The following is a 22,213-nucleotide window of genomic DNA, read 5'->3' on the forward strand; positions in this document are numbered from 1 at the left end:
TAGCGATTCGGGACTGCGCTCGATGCTCTTACCAGAACAGAATGCATCAGGTGTGCAGCAGCTGGACACACGCCTGTGCCTCTGCTATGCCAGAGGGATTGAAGGAGAAATAAAGGAATGAGAAACCTAGTATGAAATATATGAGTCAGAAACAAATGTTTAGAAGAGCAGGTAATTTCCCTTTCTAAAAATAGTCTTGTTAAAACACATGAAACACGACTGAAAAGGTATTGACGGCTCTTTGGGATCGGTTTGCTCCAGGCTATTTAACTGTGTCGAACATTTCAAATGTAGAAATTCCTTATCTCCACCCGTGAGCCTTTTGTTGTATTCTCCTCCCTGTCCAGCTGAGGAGGGCAGTGATGGAGTGGCTTTGTTGGCATCTGGTGTCCAGGCAGGGCCAGCCCAGCCCAATCCCGGGGGCAGCCACTCCGTGGAAAGCACCAACGGACACAATGCCTGGAAAGCACCAGGTGATATTCCCTACTTTTGATTCATAGAACTGAAACCCAGTGTTTCCAGGTTCAGCAATGGCATGTGACAAAGTGACAGCATTGTTTCCTTCTAGCACTGCTAAAGGTCATGGGGCCATTGCTCATTTAGGGAAACCTGTGTTCATACATGTGAAGCAATTGCTGAAGTCACTTCTGGAGAAGCAGAACATGAATTAATAAATGTGTATGACACTAGTGCTTACTCTCTCACTTTCTGCTTTAGAAATGAGCTGGGTTTGCTTTTAAGGATTATAAAGATCATACACGAGTGTGAATTACTCATTAAACCAGAACTGCATCAGCACCATGAAGTTCGTGTTTGCTTTTAGATCCAAATCTGAAAGCACAAGTTTGTGTCCAGGGACCCAAGAGTGGTCACAGTTGCAAAGCTCAGTTTGAAAGCAAAATGGTCACAAGTGCAGTTAGACGAGCAGAAAACTTAATCTTCTGGGAAATATGGAAATATTTCTGAGGTGGCATTTTCCATACTGTCCTCACAGTAACAGCTCCATCCCTCCTGGAGTCCTGTAATATGGGAACAGAAACACCAGGTTCCATGTTTGGAGTCCCCTGGCAGGTTTAATGCCCACTGTGCTATGACTGTGGATAACCCACTCTGGAAGCACAGAACTGAACAGGATTTTGTGCCTTTCCAAGAGACGAACGTGCAGGAGCTGTGCTGAGCTTCTGCTGGGCACTGGGACTTGGCTTTGATTCATGCCAGGAGAACACACCAGCACCCTCAGCTCTGTGCTCAAGGAATTGCCTAAACCCACTACTCCTGGGTCAGCTCCGTGTGTCTAAGTTACCAGGGAATTGTTTCCAGTCTTCATTTGTCCCAGTCAATTTTCTGTTTATTGGAGAAATATCAAGAAGCTGTTGCACATAAAATACATTCTACATGAGAATTGTGTGGGTAGGAGCATCCTCACAGATCCCTAAATTTCCAGTAAACTGAAGGTGTGCCTCTCCGACCATTGCAGGTTTGCACCATGAAGATTCTAACTGTGGTAACTCTCAGTGCAATGGCAGTGGAACACCCAAGGTTACATTTTGCAGAGACAGTAACTGTAGTAGTGTCCTGCACACTTTCCCAATGGATCTGCTTTCCCACATCCAACCATTTGTTTTCCCTTCCACATCAGCCTGTGTCTCTCATTGCCCAAGTGCTGCCCCATGTGAGGGTTGGCACTCTGTGCCCCCAAAGAACAAAGCAATCCAAGAGAGGGAAACCCAATCCTGTCTGAGCAGCCATTGTGCCCCCAAGAAGTCAAATATGATCACTTTTGAGGCGCCAGCTAAAATAACAGGCTTTTCTCTTATGAAAGGGACTAGAACTTGTTCAGATTTCCATAAGTGCTTTACAGAACGTCAGCTGGAGTTTTACAGGAAGAGTTTACTTTATTTTCAGCCCTCCAGAAATAACCACCTGTTCCTGTTATTCTGGTCCAAACCTCCCCCTGAGAGAACAAACACATTTTGAGTTTTAAACATGGAAACTTTGACCAGTGAAACCCAGAACCTTATGTTCACTTCAATCCTGTGAAAGTATTGATGCAAGTTTTGCAGTCCCAGGAATGCAGGTACACTGGGTGACACCTCTGCTCACACGGAGCTGTTGGGTACCAGTGGTGCCTTCAGCCGGTTGGTGGCACCTGCTCCTTACCCAGCCTAACCCTGTGAGGGCACCAATATCTCTGTTTTTACATGCATTCTTTAATTTTTTTACTTCTTTTTGTCCTCTGGATGCTTCTTCTCAGTACCTGACCTCTGTGAAGTGGAAGATTCCTAAGACAGGGGTGTTGTTGCCTGGTAGATACACATTTTCAGCACTCTCTATGGTTATCATAGCCAGAGTCTGGAGACTGATTTATTGTCAGCCATCACTTTTTGGCTTCCAGGAGTGAAATCTGAAGGATCCTCACACAGTGGATGCCCACAAATTAAGTGCTTGAAATAGCTCCTCCACTCCCACACGCTGTGCCCTTCCTTGCTTTCTGACAACTCCCCTACCATGAGGTCACTGTTGAGTGAGAAGTGCTCTGTGCAATGGTTTTATTTGATGTAGTGGCATTTACTCACCCTTTTGGGGCTGCAGGAGAGCCAGCACACAAAGCCCATTGTGCCCAGCTCCAGGCGCCTGCCCAGCTGCGCCAGCAGCAACACCCAGGGCCTCCAAGGAAAGCAGAGCTGTCCCTGGCTGGCACTGCCACCCCCCAGCTCCTCCCCACCCCAGGACACTGGGATTGCTTCAGCATCTGCAGTCTTTAGACTGAAGAGTTAAGTGACTCCTCAGCCACTCGATCCATTATTAAATGAGAACACATCTCAATGGATCAAACACACAGGCTGGAAAAACAAGCAACCCCCTCTTCACTGCTACAAGCCTCCTCTGTCAAAGGGGGAGCCTGGTTAAAATGTTCCCTGTGACAATTGCTTCCCTGCTTTTCCCTGCAGTTCCTAGCTTGTTACCACGGGGATATTTACAAATAACGTTTCTATTTTCTGATTGCATCATCTGAATCAGGGAACATGCCCTTGGAGTGGTGGGGAGGGAACTTTGCCACAGACTGCTTGTGACTCAGGAAAGAGCATGATACGAGATGCACAGGATTATCCTGTTTCTAATGGCTGTGGCCTTCCTGCTCCCTCCATTCTCCAGCTCTGCACTTGCCCTGAACCAGCTGCTGCTTCCTGACAGAAGTTACACCTGCAGGGCATTCTGGCTTCCCCAGAACAGAAGGATTCTGCTCTCAGCCAGAATTCAGCAGAAGGCAAATACAGAAATGCAAAGTTCCTAGACAGCCAGGATTTCTGGCAAGTGTCTGACCAAATCCATGGAACAGCACAGGAATATTCCCCTTTGACCAAGTGTTATCAGGCAGATTTGACTGTACATTGTAAAAGTCACTGCCCAAATGATTTGGAGAAGGCTTGAATAAGAAACTTTATTCTGATTATAAAAAGGCCAAAGCTTTTTCAAATACTATAAAAAGCATCCGAAATTGGAAAAAGATAGAAACTCACCTATGTGGATGTAAACCAGATACTCCTCCTGATGGAATGCCCACCTTTGGGAGACAAGGGATTAACAGCAGGTATAGCTGCTTGGGGCCCTCAATAATTCTTTCTTCTAACACAAGATTATTGTCACAGAATCAGCTGGAAAAGGAAGCTACTGGCACCAGAGTTTACAGAGAACTTTGGGGGAAACAGAGCAGAAATGTTACATGGCCCTTCCTTCCCACATCCCTGATGCCCTCACTTATTTGCAACAATCTCAAAATCTTCTCATGTTTCACCAGAGATCCAGGGATTTCCCAGTATCATAAGCATCCATCTTCCTTTCCATTCGGCCTGGATCCCTCAGTCAGTGGCAGCAGATGCAGACACAACTCTTGCCATGAAGAGGACTCGGTAGGATTCTGTAATGTCACCTTTTACAGTCAGGAGGGCTGACACAAGTGGGGGGTCACTGGTCTGCAGAAAGAACCACACACAAAACCAACCTGGTGTTTTGGACATAGGAGCCATGAGTCAATCACCTTCTAAACTCTGTCTCACATCTCAGTGTTCAAGGTACCAGTTATAGCTACAGGTGACAGGTTACAGCCCACTGTGTTGGTTCCTCTCTATCCCCAAGTGATGCTCATGCAGCAGCCAGTGAGGTATGACAGTGACTCAGCACTCTGTCCCCAGCGTGCCACAGAGACTGTCCCCACGTCACAGCCACGGCAGCTGGGCACAGAGCAGCAGCAGAGCTCCCAGAGAGGGCCAGGAAGGAAACAGATCCTGTCAGCCCCCAGTGAGTGCTCAGTGTTGTATAAGAACCAGGGGTTACCAAGAGGCATGATGTGGACCGGATACATCCTGCCAGGAACTCTGCTGCCTCTTTCTGCATGTGATGGCAGAAATCTTTTAATTTTGGAACCAGCTACTCATTCTGCCATCCCACACATGGGGAGTCAATTCCTCCAGTCTCTGTGAATGCCCAAGGATGTGAATCAGGAAGGGCAATCACAGCCCCGTGGAGTTGTTGGGACATCACATCCAACTTCTACACTACAAGGCACAAGTAGCCAGGGCAATGGGGCTCCTAAAGCGGAAAATCCAAAGGCCCCACTGACTTCCAGGAATGTGCCAAAGGAAAGGCAGCCCATGGCTGAAGAAATGGGAGCAGTGTTGTAGAGTGATCTGTGTAAAGTCAGTTCTGTGCTGGCAGGGCTGCAGCAATTTTGTCCCAGGGCCCTACAGAGCTCCCTCAGGACATCAGAGCCTGTGAACAGCAGCAGCACTTTGGCCTTTGGGCTCTGTAACAGTGACCTGGAGGAAGGGATTCCAAGTTCTTTGGGATACAAGTGGCTCACCCCTGTCATTGTCACCACACAGCCCAGTGCAGCCCTGGGGAGGCAGGAAGGCTCCAGATCATCCCACTGTTCCCAGCTTCTGTTCCCACTGGGGTCTTTGTACCAGCCCTGCTCCCTCAGGGACTACATACGAGCTGTCACCCGGCTGTGTCCGAGCCACCAGTGCTGCTCACACCCAGCAGCAGCTGTGGGTCACACCCCAACAGGAGCTGTGGGTGACAATCCAACAGGAACTTTTTGTGACAATCCAACAGGAACTTTTTGTGACAATCCAACAGGAGCTCTGGGTGACATCCCAGCTGTCGGTGACACCCCAATAGGAGCTGTGGGTCACAGCCCAACAGGAGCCCTTTGTCGCAGCCCGTCAGGAGCTTTGTGTCACACCGCAGCCGGAGCCCGGTGTGACACCCGCAGGGGCTCGGTGCCGCGCCGGGGCCGTGCCTCACCTGCAGGTCGGCAGGTGGCACCCACGAGACGCCGATGCGCCTGAGCTGCCCGCGCTCCAGGGCTCCTTTCGGGCCGTCCAGGGCGAACCCAGCCCGCTGCAGCTCCGGGGCGTTGTCCAGGCTGAACTCCACGGCCTGGCACAGACACGGCACAGTCACACCTGGGCCTCGGAGGCTGCACTGCCCCTGCCCGAGCTGCCCTTTGAAACTCCAGCTATCCACTGTGGCGTTCGTTGTGTCACCTTGTCACAAAATACTCCATTAAAATAACAGGATCAGAACTGTAATTCAGTTCTGGGCTCCAACTTCTGTGTTTCAGGATTGGGGAAGCAAACTGCTAAATTTTGTGGCTAATTTCTTATATTAGCCCCTGAAAAATAATCTTTTCAAACACCGATGTTTTTATAATGTAAAATTTACCAGAAACCCTAAAAGCTATATTTTTTAATTTGTGAATTTTGGACAGAAAGAACGGGCAGCCCTTTACACACTGTCAGGATCCCCTACAGCACCTGGCACAAACCTGCAGGTTTTATTTCCCTCACCTTCTTGGCTGCCAGCAGAGGACTTTGCATGGCCCCAACGGTGAGCTCTGCCCTGGCTGGCTCTGCTGAGCCCTCCACATACTCCAGGAGCAGGAGAAGGGACTTCACTGCTTCTTGTGGCCCTAAACAAACAGCAACCAAGTCAACTTTGAGACAGTGAAAACTGAGCCTTTGGCAGTTTTGGAACCAACACAAATTGCACCAGGATGGGTCAAAACAAAGTGATGTGGCAAACTCAGGAGTTGGCACAGATAAAGAGATCCTTTTACAGAGTTAGTGAGGAATTAAGGAAAAGGAGGGTTTGGATAATTTGCAATTTTAAACTGTAATTGTTACTTGTTGATCAAGTTCCAGGCTTGTTTTCTAGCCTGTGGAACACACCTCTGTGTACTTTATTCCTGCGTCTGTGTGTGTGCTTGGAATTATTTACAGCTCAGGAGTTAGGAGCTGCTTGCATCATGTCTCTGAACACAGATCCTGTCCCAAGGAATTAAGGAAAAGTAACTTCAAACCCCTGAAAGTTTCATTACAGGAAAAACAGGAGAATCCAGGATATGTGATTATATATGAAATAATTTCCTAAACATTTAATACACCTCAGAGAAGTGGCAGAAAGCAAATGTATCTTAATTCCTCATAGTAGTATTACATTATAATCATTTTTGCAGGGAAGTTGCAGAGGTGGAAGATCATCGTTAAGACAAAACTGCATTGAAATGAAGAGAAAAACTTTCCTTATGAGAAAGTTTCTTGCATTTTTTGTGTATTATGATTATATGCTGTACCATAACGCTTATTTTTTCTGATTCTGGAAAAATTGTCTTTAATTTCCTTTTTCTTAAAGGAAGAGGAACGTTCCCATATCTTATCCCTCCCTGTTCCATAATAAACAGTGGTGGCTTTTTACCTCTTTCCAGTGCTTTCTGTGATGCCACAGGTGAGGTCACAGCCAAGGACTCCACGGGCACATCCAGGGGCACTCCCCCCTCCACAAACATGGGGTGATCACGGGCTGCACCCTTCAGCTGGATCTCGTGGGCTGTTTGCTGGGTGAGACAGAAAGTCCTGGATGCAGATGACAGCTCAGGTCACCTGAATCCCACTGGCACCTGACCCAGCAGCACCAGGAAATCGTGGCATCACCTCCCATGTGAACGATCCCAACGATCCTGGGCTCTAATGCAGGAGTTCTGCATCTGCCCCTGGGCTTGCCCACTCTGGCACTTCTGTTTTAAACAACCTGGGAAATGTGCCTCAGAAGGGGACTGGACAAACTATTTATACAAAAGCCACTAAAAGAGGCAAAACTTCTCTGTTGCCAAACTTGGGTCAAGTGTCCATTCACCTTCAGCTTATCCCGATGTGCATTCCTAACTGCAATCCCAGAGCTGGCAAGGAGAGGAGCAGCTCTTGCTCAGCCCCAGCCCCGTTTGCAGTGCTGCTGCTGGGCATTAGTGGTCACCCTGCACCAACTTTTGGTGTCCTGGCAGGAGCCAGGGCTGCCCGTGGCGCGGCCACCTGTGCATCCGGCGGGAGCATCCCAGGGCAGCTCCACTGATGGAACCTGGCACTGAGTGGCTGCAGGAGCAGCTCCCTGGTGCTCCTGCTCCTGCCTGGGCAGGTGGGGCTCCCCTCTCCCCTCTGCTCTGCCATTAAATGCTCCCTGCAGGAGCCCCCTTGGAGCTGTGCTCAGCTCCCGTCACCTCCCGAGCACGCCGTGGGAGAGGACAGGGATGGACCCCAAGTCACTGTTGTCATCAATTAATAACAATATCTAAACCTGAAGAAAGTCAGAAGGCCCCAAAGCTGCCCTCTCCTCCCTACTGCAGTTCATCCAATATTTACACTATTTTCATAATCCCGATTGTCTCACCTTGCCAAAGAGCAGAACCTTGAGACGGTCAGAGTAGTAGAGGCTTTCATGATCAGGGCTGAAAGTAACAACAAAATCCTGGCTCTCCCCAGCCTCAATTTTTCCTCCTGTTGGAGAGACGCTGAACACACTGAAGCCATTATAGTTCTGTGTTCCTGGTAAACAAAAATGAGGATACAGATAAAAAAGGAGGACAGCTCCGTTTTACTTCTTCATAAATTTTAAACCCATTTAATTTTTGTGGGAACAGCAAATAAATAAGAGCTGATACATGGCTTTGCTGCAAAACAGGGTGTTAGAACACCAGAGAAATCCATCCATCAGTTTGACGCATTCATCTGCAGAGGAACTAAAGCAACATCACCAAACCCTTCCTATATTCTTTACAGAGATGGACATCTCTAAATGTAATATTTAATATGCAATTACAATGTGGGCTTATTTAGATTTAAACACTGATATCTCCTTACTTGTGGGTATTTGCTTGGGCTGCATAAATTTACAGCTCCCCATATTGAAAGAATTACTACAGCTCCTACTGGGGAGAAAAATGAGGTCTTTAATTTCAGGGCTGTGATGCCCCAGGTGTGACAGTTGTGTGGATCTAAGAGGACACAGCAGTGCTGCTTTACACCTCCTGAGTCTTCAGCACAGGAAAAAGAGGAAAGAATAAAAGAAAGTTTACCAACAATCTCTGTTCTCTGCACGGAGGATGTAAGAAAGGATGGAATTTTCTGCCGGTCTCTGTCCCGCGCTGGTGATAGCGACTCCAGTTGTACGGAGAACGGCAGGGTCAGGGTGGAAGTGTTCTCTATCTGGTGACATTCATTCACACAACAGCATTTGCATTAAGGAAATTGATTCTCAGGCCTGTAGGATCCATAGTTTGCAAAGTGGCTGAATTTATTTTGCTGCCTTAGTGCAGCTCTGTGTCCCCAGATGCCACCAAAAATGAGGTCTTTAATTTCAGGGCTGTGATGCCCCAGGTGTGACAGTTGTGTGGATCTAAGAGGACACAGCAGTGCTGCTTTACACCTCCTGAGTCTTCAGCACAGGAAAAAGAGGAAAGAATAAAAGAAAGTTTACCAACAATCTCTGTTCTCTGCACGGAGGATGTAAGAAAGGATGGAATTTTCTGCCGGTCTCTGTCCCGCGCTGGTGATAGCGACTCCAGTTGTACGGAGAACGGCAGGGTCAGGGTGGAAGTGTTCTCTATCTGGTGACATTCATTCACACAACAGCATTTGCATTAAGGAAATTGATTCTCAGGCCTGTAGGATCCATAGTTTGCAAAGTGGCTGAATTTATTTTGCTGCCTTAGTGCAGCTCTGTGTCCCCAGATGCCACCAAAGGCACAATTAGTGCTGCCCATAATGTGTCACACCAACCCCCGCCCTCCCCATCAAATACTGGACTTTGGTTATTGACACACTTGGACAAAATCTGGGAGGAGACAGTTTATGTTGTCTCCCTCCTTACAAGAACTCCTGCTGTGCTTTGCAGTTCTGCACAGAGGCCTTACCTTGACTGTGGAAGTCACCGTGTCCCTGGCCATGACATATCCCATGTCCAGCACCTCTCCCACGGAGCACACAGTGCTTGGCATCACCCCGTGCCCGGAGAGGCGGAGGCTGAGGTTGGTTTTTGCCACCTGGATGTCCAGAGTTTCCAAGAACTGCCCAGAGGGTGCCTGGGTTAGTCCATCTGCTGAGGGAATCCCCACCCCTCCAGCTGACCCCTCCCAAACGACCATCCCAGAACTCCTGGGTTTAGGGCACAGATAAAATCCAAGTGTTGGGACAGGGAACAAAGGTTTTCTCCTTGTTCTCATTGTTATCTCCTTGATAACACGTGTGTGCTACACACCCCTCACATCTCTCCTCTTTTCCCCACTGCTGTTGTGTCTTTTACTCACCCATTTATCCTCCCTTGGACAAAAAGAGATGATGAGGGGTTTACTTTCACCTGGCTCAAGCATTCCAACTGCTCTGACCAACAGGAAGGGGCCATTGGGATTCAGAACTGAGAATCCCAGCTAAAACAGTGCAACTCAAGGAAAAAAGTTCATAAAGATTGAGAAAAAATATATGAGAACAGATTCTACGTATTGTTTATATGTCTTTGGTCTGAACTAACCATCTATAGCTTTTGAGAGATCAATAACTCAAGAGAGAAGATGAGCTGGTGCTTTGGTGTCCAGCAGTTCCTCCTGCATAGACAGAGTCTGATTAAGCAGAGGCTGAAGGAAGAGTTCACGTGCTCCAAACAAGGATACTTCCAGCTTCCCTGGAGAGATGTTCTCTATCGTAATTCTCTTCATCATTCTTTGGCCTGCAAGGAATGAAAACACTTCCCAAAGTGAGGATGCTCATCCCTGCTCTCCCACTCCTCCCCTTTACTCCTGCTCCTGCCTGGGCCAGACACTCAGCCCAGGCCTATGGCTATGGCACCACTCAAAGCTCACCAAAATGCTTTCAGATTTGGACAGTCCCTTCTGGAGCTTCCAGGTCCATGTTTGGGGATCAGGTCTGCTCTTTATGGGCCTCAGCTGGCCAGAGAATCCTTGTTTTCCACCTAAATACCCACTAAGGGCTAATTTCTATCCTGACTTTTGAAAATGCAAAACTCTGCTCAGAAGAACTCACCATCAGAGAGAAACCACTCAAAATCAGAATTCAAATTCCATACCTACAGCAATGTCCCCAAAATTGGCCACGTTGTTCCCGGTGTCGGAAGTGATCAGAACAGGCGGGGCTACAGCGGGGCAGTGCAGCTCCAGGTACAAGGTGTTGTGAGGGCTGGAGAGAGAGCAAAGGGGTTTGGGGAGTAAAAGGGCAGAGCTCTGGGATCACACAGAGATACCAACCATTGCCAGGGATCTGCTGTGTCACAGGGTGTCGCTGCTCTGGTGTGACAGCACAGCACAGGGCTCGGTGACTGAGTGACTGTGCCTGAGCAGAGATGAGCTACAGCTGCCTCAAAGTTTTCACACAATTATTCCTTCAGCTGCTTTGATATTCATGTGTTTGATTCTTATCCAACTGGTGGGCTGGGAGCATGAGTTTCTACCACTGAGCTATGAAGTAATTAAGATCAGAAAACAAATTTCTCCCCCAAATGAATAAATGAGCAAGCCCACCATTTCCCCCTCACATCTCTGGGTTATCCAGCTGCACCCACCTGCAGGTTAAGTTCCCAGAGCCCTCCTCTCCAGTGGCGTGGCCACTTGCAACAAAGCATGGGATGATGTATTTGTTAAAGCTCCCTCTGAAACTCCTCATCAGGGAAGCCTGGGCTGCCCTATAAGAATCAGAACTAGAGAATCCAGGAGTAAGAATTATCTCAGTGAGTGACAGAGCAAGAAAAAGATCAAATAAATATTTGCTGAGCTATTTGTGATAATTGTTTCTTAGTCACACATTCAAAATTGAATGTAACAGTGAAACTAAATAACTGTCAGTAGTGGACCCACCCTACAAAGTGGCTGGCTTTTGTTGCCAAAAGAGAATAAAAATGAAGAACCCAGTTAACAGATGTTACCCTAAAGATTGCAAAAACCTCAATACAATTTCCTTTGGTTGAATACATCAAGTACTCCTTTGGTTGAGTACATCAAGTGTCTTCCAATACTTCTACATCATGTCAGTGACATGTAAGTAAACACACAGGATCACATTGCTCTAATGCAATACTAGGTAATACTTCTAAAATAGGGATTTTATTTTTATGATCTCTACTGAAAGTATTTAAAAATTATAATTAATGGATTGCAATGAATATGGGATTTTAGTAAAAGATATCAAAATATCCAGTACAGCCAAATGCCTGGTCCTGAAGTATGTATTTACTTCCAAATACTTCCAAATTCCTGAGATTGGGCAGAAGTGTGGCTCTGAGAAGTTGAATTACCTGCTACACAAGGGCCCTCAAGTATCAGATTTTGCATGTGAGTCTCCCAACCTCCAGCCAGCAATGCTGTTGATGTTAACTCTCCCTGAGGGGCTCACACTGCACAGGGACTGCTTCAAATGCACATTTTCCAGCAGCATTTCACTGCCAGCACTGAGGCTGACCATGACTAATGTGCTGGACTGTGTAAGCCCTCAAATTAAAAACAGAAATTACTCCCTGCTGTGGATTTGGGCCATCAGCTGGTTCTCGTACATCTGTTCAGAAAAGGTTTTTTGAGTAGTTTCTGTTGGTCCCCAAGTTGAGCTTTTCAGCTGCCCTTTCCATAAACCCCGTGCTGGCTCAGCCCCATCCGCCCGCACAGCCCCAGCTCCTGCTCCCTGACAGATTCTTTGAAGTCTTCAATCCTTCTGATGCATAAAGGGATTCTTTGCCTCACATGAGAGGGTACAGCTGTGTGGCTCACAAGCAGCACTAATTTTGGAAACAGCCTCTGCAACACAGCTGAAGCTGTTCCCTCTCCAGTTTGCTCTCTTGTCTACCTACAGCTTTAGTAGATTTATTAAACTACTTCTAAAGAGAATGTTGTCTGTGTAGTACAAGATGCTTCTGTTGACTTACTCAGGCTTTAACTCTTCGGGTTTTGGCTCTTTAGGGCTATTTACAGCAGTCAGGCTTTTCCTGCTTCCAGCCTTTCCTCCAGGAATGGAAACACTTGATTTATTTTGCTCTTTCTTTGCATCTTTCTTCTTTTTGCCCAGCGGAGACTGAGGGGGACCAAGACAGGAGTGAGCAAAGGCACAGCCCTGGCCCAAGGACACAGAGCAAGGAGGGGACACAGAGCAGGGGACAAGGGACAGCAGGATTATGGTGACAGCCCACAGACACAGTAGCTACTAAAGACAAATTTCCATTAATGTAAAATAAAAAAATTAAGTTGAAACGGACATATTTTACCACCTCTTAGAAGAAGAGGTCTCCTCTTGGAGCAGATGAGTAGAAGTCTGCATCTCATGGGAATTTATCTCATAATCAGAGACAACCACAGGTGCTCACATAAATTAACTGACCTGAGGGTTGCATATAAAGTCCATGGATGTTATAAATCTGCAGGAAGTGTAGAAGCTTTTTTTTTAAAGAGTATTGCAGTTGGAATTTGCAACAAAACCCTCTAGGAATACTTTGGAAATTGTGAGCATGCAATTAAATTATTGCTCAGTGAACAGGCCACACATTCAGTGCACCAGCACAGGCACACTCTCATCCTTTACAGGCAGGTCTTGCATGGACCATGAGCTTGGGCTTCATTAATATGCATATAATTTTATGATAAAAATACCATCCAGAGAAACAAATATCTGGAAGTGACAGACCAGCAGCATGTGCTGTTCTTAGCATTTCTTACTTGTACTCCTGCCTCTGGCACAGCTGCTGCGCTGAGCCTCCGCGCTGCCTCTTCCCCGATTTGCTGATCCGACAGCGCCGGGCTGAAGGACACTCGGATGGAGCTTTTCTGGGAATGTGAGAGCACACACAGGAGTGAGGGCACAGCTCAGCCCTCAGGCACGTGTGACACCTACAGAGCTCAACAGGAGCACAGGAGCAGCACAGAATCCACACATCCAGTACACTGCTGCTCTAAGTGAATCCAGCATCCTCGGGATAAGGGCACCCACAGCTTTTTTGGAAGTCCAGGATGTTACACTGGGCTGGGTTTACATGACCAATACTTTTGATATTTAAACATTCTTCAGTTAAATCACAGTGACAACACTGGGGACAGAACACTCCCATAAGGCATTAGCCAGATTTGGTGCTTAACCCTCCTGTCTGATCTAAAACATTCTTTCAAACAATACAAAATATTCCAGCTATTCTAACAACAACTGGTGTTTTGAGCTTTGTTTACAAGTGACAGCCTTTGTTAGGATGCAGATGATCAAAGATTCAGCAGAACACCCAACATTTAAAGTGAATTTACCTGCCCAGGCAGCACAGTTCCCACAGAAGGTGTAATAGTCACAGGACAGTCTCGGGGCACGTGGAACTCAAAGGAAGTGGGGCCAACTGGGACAGGGTCCCCACTGCCAATCCGTGGGACAGGGTGAGTGAGGGGGTTCCCATCCACGTGGGAATTGATCACATTCAGAGTGGCTGAAGACATGGAGTTCAGGGCTGTAGCAGCAAACTGAACCAAGGAATGAGACAATTCAAGAGGTGGGTGGACTCCAACTGCTTTGCATGACAGCTTGAATTGTCTAAAAATAAACACATGATAAATTGTCTCAGCATAAAATAGTGTCTTAATCAGCCCGGAAAATAGGGAGCTAATCCTGTAGTCCCTATTTAAGCAGAATTTCAAGCTTGCAATGGGAATTTTGCCTAAAGATGAACAATAATACTATCTATTTTTAATGCACAATTGGCCAGAGTCCCTGCTTGAATTCTTCCTCTGTGAACTTCTGGAAATACATCCAGTCAAATCAAAGTTTATGCCATCATTATTGCAGTAGCATTGGCTTAATGCATGGAGCATTTTTATAAAAAAGAATTCCTTCAGTAATTGTGCTGAAAAAGCAGCAGAGCACTGCAGGTTGAGGGCTTGGAGCTTGGCTGTGGGACAAGGATAAACTTGAGGAGGGGGGTGGGAAAAGTCATCTCAGTAAAGACAGACATGTAAACCAAGGATGAAACCAACAGGCACTGAGCAACTCTTGCAACTGGAGAATTCCCACCTTCCTCACGTGCTTATCCCAGCCTCACCTCCCCAAAGCAGGCAGGGATTTAATTTCTGATCTGGGTCAACAGTGGGAGCCCAATGTGATTCATGTTTTAGCTTCCCTGCTGTCCATCCATTAACACACCTGTTGATCTCTGTCCTGCATGTCAACTCAAAGCTGTACTCTTTTGCCTTGGTGGCTTTAAAGATTATGTCCAATGTCAGGCTTTCCAGGGGAAGAATAATTCCAAATCCATCGTTGGGTTGAACTTCAACAAACTTCAAAATGGCAGGATAAGAAATCATTAGTTAAATTATCAGTTTATTAATAAATTAAAATAAGACATTATTGGCAAGATTTAAAAAATTTGGTATCAAATGTGGAACTGTCAGGAAAACAAAAACCTTCCAGGGAGAAGTTTTTGTCTGAGTCAGTGCCCAGAGTCTGAGGGGCAGAGTTCTCATCTCAAAGTAACTCAAAAGGCATTAAATCCATTAACTCAGATTTCAGGAGAATCCCTTCCCCAACTGTGGAAATCACCTTGCTCTAAGGTTTATTTACTCTTCATAGACAACTGACTGAAATATGATAAAAATCTCAGCAGCTGCCCCATGTCTTTGAAGGCTGATTCCTGTCTGAGGCACGGACACCACAGGGACAGGAGCAGTTCCACATCCACAGCTGTACAGTGGCTTGTGCTTGAGTTGAAGATGATTCAAGAAAGTCTCCCCATCACACTTTAGGCTCCTCAGGAAACACATGCTGAGAAGTGAAACTTTCATGAAGCTGAAGTTAACAATTTCTTTTAGCGACTCTTTGATTTTAATCCCTAAACCAGCAGAGAACAGGACAATGCCTATTTACCTGCCAGGTTCCTCCAGCTCTGATGCCAGTCTGCCCCAACCATTTCACACTGTGATCACCCTGCTATTATGGAGCTTGAGGAACCAACTTTGTGCCAAAAGTTATTCAGGACACCCAGCCTACATGAACCCAGCAGCTCCTGTGATTAATTCTGTGCTTCCAAAAGTCACCCAGAAAGTGCCCAGGCATGGGTCGGGATGGTTCCCAAGGAGCATTTTAAAGACAAAGCCTTTGGGCACTTGGTGCAAAGTGGGCACATTCCTCAGCCTCAAGGCCACAGCCACAGCCCCAAGCCTGTTTTATTTAATGGTAAAAGTGTCCTTGGTGTTTTCTTAGGAGATCTCTCGGTATAAAAACCCAGGAATTCTAATAGGAAAAGGTGAGGAACAGGAAAATCTCCTCCCAGGTGTTTGCACTGCTTGGCAAATGCAGAGGGTGTCACCCAGTGAGATTCACACACTCCAGGACAGAACCAAGCCGGGTGCCTCCACAGGAGCAGGATTCCCATGGGCTGCAAGAACCAGTCATGGTTTATTTACACTCACACTGGAACACGTTCCCATGACACTGAAATCTATTTTGACAGCAGAGGGGGTGTGTGTGGGATAAGTCTGTACCTCTGGCAGTCCCACAAATCCAAACTCCTGTGGCAAGATGGATTTGTTTGTGAGGATGACATTTGCCTGCACAGCTTCATAGATCGTGCAGTATCCAAAGTTGATCTGTGCTGGGCTGATTTCCAAATCAGAAGTAGTAACAATGGCATGGACAGTAAAATTAACTTTTTTAGCCTGAAACAAATGCAAGAGCACAGGATAAAAACCTCCATCTGTGGGTTGTAAGGATAGGATTGAAATGAAATATCCTCCACAAGGAAAAGTGCAAGAAAAAGTTACTCTGTTCCTTGACAGTAACATGAGATCAGCACTGAGGAGAAAGGATTTGACTTTCTGTATTGCAAATGTGACAAGAAAAAATGATCAAATCTGTATTAGTACTTTAAGCTTCTTTTACTATTATCACAGAACCTCAATTAGTCAAGAACTAATCTAAAATTAGGTATTATTAAGTGAACATTCACTAATATAATTTACATAAACTGTCAGTCTGATAATCAGCATCACAAAAATCTCTAACCTTGTCCACGAGCAGGATTGTCACTGGGACCTCCAGGATTCCTGTCTCTGCATTGAAATAGCTCCCTGCATCTTCTGGAAGGGACTGCCTGAAAATCCAAAAGTACAAATCCAAAGTACAGTCAGTGCCATTAAAACATTCTATTTTCTCACTAAGGGAAATAATAAACTTTTGATGGATTATTTCTGAACAGAAAGAACAACAAACTGAATTCTGTTACTTAAGGGCCAAAAGTTTTATTATTCACAGCTTTTAATCTTAATTTAATTCTCCTCAAATAAGAGGATTCACCTGGTTAAGCATCAACTCCAGTTCTTCACTGAAGGGAAGAATCATTAAAATTTTGCTTGCAAGACAAATGCAAGTATTAGAGAAAATGGAAAAAGAATGGTGGAAGAAAATGCCAATTAAAAATTATTGACCTGTGAAGTCCCGCCTCCTGACCAAGGGAAAGAAGATGCAGTCAGGTCAAGAATATTCTGGATTTGCCCCAGATTTCCTTCAGCCTGGCATCCCCAGGCAATGCTCTGAGCAGGAGGGCACGGGCTGCAAGGCAGTGATGTCAGAATGATTGACCTTGTACAGTTATATTGGATTTTTTTTGTTTGTTTTTAAAGACAGGATTTTGGACACGCAGGATTTTAAGGGAGGTCACAGAGGTCAGCATCCATTTATCCTTTTTAAAAAATGCCATCCAGTCATTTAAAATTCTGAAAAATTAAAAGCTTACTCTCTAATCAGAATATAAACCCTGTGCATCTTTGCTGCAGCCCCAGCACGTCACCAACCCAGCCCAGGCAGTGGCTCCCTTTGACCACTGAAGTTAATGATCAGCCTGAGGCAGAACCACTTTGCATCCCAAGGCAGAGACATGAAGTGAACAAACCTGGGGCCCAGCAGTGCCTGGTTACAGACCAGCTGAAGAATTTATAAGGAATATGCAGCTTTTCTGTAGGTGAAGCATCTTGCTGTCACAAGCTCCATTTCAGAGCTTCAAACCAAGACAATACAAACCTGGAGCATTTTTAGCTCTGCTGCACTATTTTTATCTCAGAGCACCACAGTGAGTTGCTTCCTGTTCTTGGGTCTCCACAGTGCTCATGTTCTACTACTACTCATGGAATTAATGCAACTCTTTAATGTATTGTTAAAGAATAAAAGTAACACCCACTCAGTCACCATGGTGATCCAATATCTTGCTGTTATTTTGCAACAAGGGTGATGTTCAAAGGTGTTGGGAAGTTCTTTACAGATAGAACTGGGGTTAAGTATAAGGGAGGAGTAGAGCATCAGCTTTCACTTTGTCACAGGACATCTGAATAGCAGAAGAAATTAATCTATTTCATAATAATCCAGAGGGGGAAGAAAATACTTGTAACTGTACGGACACAGGGATGGACTCTAAATTAGCTGCTGTGCCTCGGGGAAAAGGTCCTGGAATCCTTCAGAAAGTTCTCTGAAAATGGCACAATTAAAGAGAAGCACAAAAGACAAATCAGATTTAGACTGCCAGTACCTGCAGGACTAGTTCCAAATGCAGGGAACTACAGGATGTTGTGTTTGGGAATTCTGAAAGGCACCAGAGCAGAGAACTTGCCTTCAACTAAACAGGAAATGTTGGCTTCAAACTCCCAGCAGTTGGGTTTTGGAACACCTGCCCAAGCACATCCCTGTCCACAGAACACTCGGGAGAACTTCCCGAGCCTTCAGGGAGCTCCCTGCTCTCTTAGCACTGCTGAGTGGGGGGTTCTTTTCCCTTTGGTGTCACTATTAATTCCCTTTGGTGGAGCACTATTAATAGAGCTCCTCATGCCAGCTCACGGAGAGGCCCTCACGGAAATGTGTCACTGGCTCAGTGCTTCCCCGCAGCTCCCAGCTCCGCGCCGCACGCGCTCCCCCCGCCTTAGGTCTTTAAAACTGATCTGTACCTTCAAACAGCCAGATACTTATTTAGTGTGTCAGAAATGCCTTAATCTCATCAAATCTCCTTTCTAAAGCTTCCCTGTTTTTTAAAGGAAGATTAAGGTTCTAAATCCAAGCTCTGCTTCCATCCACTCGGAGAGGGTAACAGTGCTTCGCAGCAGCTGAAGCTGAGGAACTGAAATATGTCATCATGTTACTGTTGTTGTAATCTGATGGGATTTGAGATGCTGCAAGAACTGTAAATACTTTCAGTTCTTTGAATACTAACCTGGTGAAAATTTTGCCATCAGTGATTAGACTCTCAGGGTAGAATCCAGAGGTGCTGAGCACATCTGTGAGAACTCAAACATCCATAGGACTAAAAACCCACATCAAAGAAGCAGCAGGTTTGCAGCAGCAGTCAAAGCCAAAGCCATTGAAGTATTTGGCTGTACACCAAAATTAATTCCATATGTTAGGATGGCAATGATGAGGTAAATAAAATTAACAGTGGTCGATGGGAGCTTTGGTATTTAAATTTTTATAAACTGGAATTGTTTCCTATCACTGAGCTATGTTTGTATTTGTAGATGTATCATAAAATGGAGAAGCAAAATTTGCTGGGATAAAGATTTTAGCATCATGAGATATTACATAAAACACCATGTGAAATTCAAGATCAATACCTTCATCATTTGGAGAAAAATGTACCTGGGGAGGAGAGATATGGACAGGAAGCCCAACCACTCTCACCGTAATTAGCAAGCACAGGAGTTCTTGTCAGAAATTATTCAATCAGTGATCCATGAAGCAGCCACCTGCCTCAATAACCTCCCTCCTGGACAAGAATAGAACGGGAGCAGCCTACCAGGAATGCGAGAGCTTGGATTGTCACAGCGCTGCTGCCACCACAGGGAGGGCATTGCCTCACAGCCCTGGCAGCCAAGCTCATTTCCTCCTGGAGCATCTGGCAGCTTCCAGGGGGACAGGGGGGAGACCAGACCTGCACTGCAGCAGCACTGCGAGGTCAAGCCTGGACAGCAGGAGGGAACAACAACCCTGCTCAGCTTTTCCACTGACACTGTCTGAAATCCTGAGAGATTAGAGTTGGATTAATGTTGGTTACCTGGGCAGGAACTTGAGCTGTGCACTGAAGGATGAGTGAGCCTGGATGTAGCCTGTTTTTGGAAGCAGCTCCATGTGCTTCCTCAATTCTCTGCACACCTCAAACTTCAAACGCAGCGTGGTTGTTGCTCTGCAAACACATCAGATGTGCTCAGGTGCCTTTGAGGCCACTTCAGCGACTCTGGAGTCTGAGCCCTCCTGCCCCCACCTCTGCTTTGTAATCAGAACAATCCCAAGCTTCCTTTGAAAATGATGGGCATGGAAAGCTGCTACAGCAAGTTCACACAGTTGTGCTCTCTTTTAAGTACAGAAAACAAGACTTGGAAGTTCTGTAACAAACCCAGCTGCAGTACAAACAGTGCACAGACTGATCCAAACAGAACTGTCAGAGCTCAGCACAGTGCTAAGTCGGGTCGGGGCGAGTCAAGGCCAAGCTGTTGTGAAATATCAGCTGATTATTTGCTCCTAACATACACTGGCTCTGTCTGGATCAATAGGACGACTGAACCCTGGTGGCTTCCTTAAACAGATGTAACTTGTCCTCCACCAGCAGAGATTCTGCAGGGCTGGAAGTCACAGCGTGGCTGAGCTGGTCCTGCCAGCTCCTCTGCTAAACCTTGGGATCAGTTTGCCCTAGGAATGGCACACTGGAAGCCAGGGATCCTCTGCCTGTCTACTGAATTCTGGCCCCGTCATAGCACAGCAATAGCCATGGATCATCCCCTGCTTTGGAATTTTATGCCTAAGTGCAAAATTGCCGAGCAATTTACAAATATTTCAGCTTGTCATTCTGCTTCCCCTGGACTGGTTTCCAAGCTGTCAGGCCAGATGGTCTCCTCTAAATCAACAGCTACAGCAAGTGGGGTTGGGAGCCTGCAATGATTTCTGACTGTTGACAATCTAAGAGAATTATATACTTCTTCATTAAATCAGTGCAGATTATAACCTGCCAAAGAAATTACTTTTCAAAATGATTTCTATTGAACATGATTCTGATAAGACACTTTCACCCTTTATGCTGCTTATTTATGCTGCCTGATTACCAGGGTCTTCATGACCAGAAAAAAACCCAAACCAAAACCCAGAACAAAACCAGTATTAACAATATTTTACTATTCACCAGAGTTTGCTGGGACATTCCAGTGCCAGAAGTATCTGAATCACCTGGAAACTTTATCTTCCCCTTGTGCTACAGCCTACAAATCACAGCCAGTGGGACAAGGCAGGCTCCAGGAGGAATCCTCCTCCTGACACACCACAGGGAAGTGTCAGGAGCTCCTGGAGGGAGAAACTGCTCAGGCCACAACAGGATGAAATCAATCCACTTTTGCAGGATAAAGAGTTGACACATTATATTCCTGCACATGAAATACACTGAATTTCAGCCCGCCTGACTGTATAACAGGCAATTTTTCCTAATTATGGAAATTGTGTGATAAATCAAAGCCTTGACTTGCCAAGGTGCCAAGGACAGGCTACTACAGATTAAGTGCTCTTAATTTAGTGAAACTTGGCAAAGGATCAGCAGGATTTTTCCCTCAGTTAAGAAGTTTTGCCCTAAGCAATTTGACAGCTTCTATCTTTGGGATCCCCTTGAACTCTTAAGTTTTATTAGGAGACTTATTCTGCTTCTATACTTATAAGTTTTATCCCTGGGTTATCTAGACCAAGTAAAATCACTTACATAACAACTTGTGCTTGTCATATCTGTAAGCTGAATTTCTGAGATAACAGCTTTACTCATTTCTTTCCAACTGTGAAGAATCTCTGCAGTCTTTAATTCTGGTAAGAGGTTTAGAATGGATGCCTTCCGCAGAACCAATCTCTCCCCCACCCTCCCACAAACCCACCCCAATCCTATTGAAATAGCCTCTAAGAAATGCAAATTGTTAAAATAAGAATTCCATAGTGACTGCATTAGGTGGAGGGAAGACACCCAGCACCTGAAGACAATTAAATGTTCTCATAACTGCTTTTTAATAGCAGGAAATCTCCAGAAGCCAAGGAGCTGGAATATTCCCTTTATATCACAGTGCAAACAGAACCAGTCCGCAGACATGACTGACTTGGACTCTGAAACACCCCGATATTTTCCCCCTGTCAATCACTGTCTGGTCACTCTCTGGGTGATCAGAGGGATCTGTCCCTCCAGTGCAGTGCTTAAGGCCTACACAGGTCAGGAAAAGCTGCACCTTTCCCATTTTAGAGTGAATGCAATAGGACCGACATGATTTATCCAGCATCTAATCCCAGGTCTGGAAAGACTCTCAATAAAAAGCACAGCTGGCATGAAACTGGCTTGCACACCCTAAGTCCCCCCAGGACTTTAACTTTAAAAATGAATGCAAAATAGCTGAGAAACAACAAAATTTTCTTACATAAAATTTCCTGGCTGAATCAACCCAATGTGCACTTAATTTTAGACACATTTAATCTCCCTAAACGTTTAGTGTGCAAATTCCACATGAGGTGTGGGTTTGCTGTTCCCTAGGGGTTTCACAGCTCTCCCTAAGAACAGGAACAACACAGGGAATCTGGTAGGAGTGAGAAGGTGTGTGGATACTTCACAGCTCGGGCTGGTGTTGGGGGTCTGGGATTGTGCAGGATGCCCAAGCCCAATTTCCAGAGCCCAGAGGCCTTTCAGGATGTGCCCCTGGAGTGCCAAGGCCAGAGCCACCCCCAGGGCAGCTCACCTGCTCCGCACCTCGACGCTGTCCTGGTACAGCCGCTCGTACAGGCAGATCCTGAGGTCCACGCTGGGCTGGGGCACCCAGATGGGCACATCCACGGAAACTCCAATGGCACTGAAGTTCAGCTGGCAGAGCAGGAAT

At 46.0% G+C, this 22,213-nt stretch overlaps 1 protein-coding gene across 1 annotated transcript in view; it reads right to left on the bottom strand.

Moving 5' to 3' along the window:
- Positions 1-6: 6 nt before the first annotated feature.
- The window catches only part of CFAP74 (cilia and flagella associated protein 74), a 40,539-nt gene continuing 18,332 nt past the window's right edge, over positions 7-22,213 (bottom strand). The window contains exons 21-39 of the mRNA XM_017744031.1: positions 22,076-22,197; positions 19,384-19,512; positions 16,356-16,443; positions 15,836-16,009; positions 14,499-14,632; positions 13,616-13,892; positions 13,040-13,147; positions 12,256-12,401; positions 10,906-11,040; positions 10,414-10,523; positions 10,001-10,056; positions 9,641-9,760; positions 9,248-9,400; positions 8,812-8,941; positions 7,726-7,880; positions 6,760-6,898; positions 5,853-5,974; positions 5,308-5,442; positions 7-3,974 (exon numbers count right to left, since the gene is read on the bottom strand). Of these exons, the coding sequence (XP_017599520.1) occupies positions 3,861-3,974; positions 5,308-5,442; positions 5,853-5,974; positions 6,760-6,898; positions 7,726-7,880; positions 8,812-8,941; positions 9,248-9,400; positions 9,641-9,760; positions 10,001-10,056; positions 10,414-10,523; positions 10,906-11,040; positions 12,256-12,401; positions 13,040-13,147; positions 13,616-13,892; positions 14,499-14,632; positions 15,836-16,009; positions 16,356-16,443; positions 19,384-19,512; positions 22,076-22,197 (2,547 nt within the window). The 3' untranslated portion in view covers positions 7-3,860. The remainder of the gene's footprint in view (positions 3,975-5,307; positions 5,443-5,852; positions 5,975-6,759; positions 6,899-7,725; positions 7,881-8,811; positions 8,942-9,247; positions 9,401-9,640; positions 9,761-10,000; positions 10,057-10,413; positions 10,524-10,905; positions 11,041-12,255; positions 12,402-13,039; positions 13,148-13,615; positions 13,893-14,498; positions 14,633-15,835; positions 16,010-16,355; positions 16,444-19,383; positions 19,513-22,075; positions 22,198-22,213) is intronic.

This window comes from Corvus brachyrhynchos, unplaced genomic scaffold (assembly GCF_000691975.1).
Source record: "Corvus brachyrhynchos isolate BGI_N302 unplaced genomic scaffold, ASM69197v1 scaffold68, whole genome shotgun sequence".
Lineage (NCBI taxonomy): Eukaryota > Metazoa > Chordata > Aves > Passeriformes > Corvidae > Corvus > Corvus brachyrhynchos.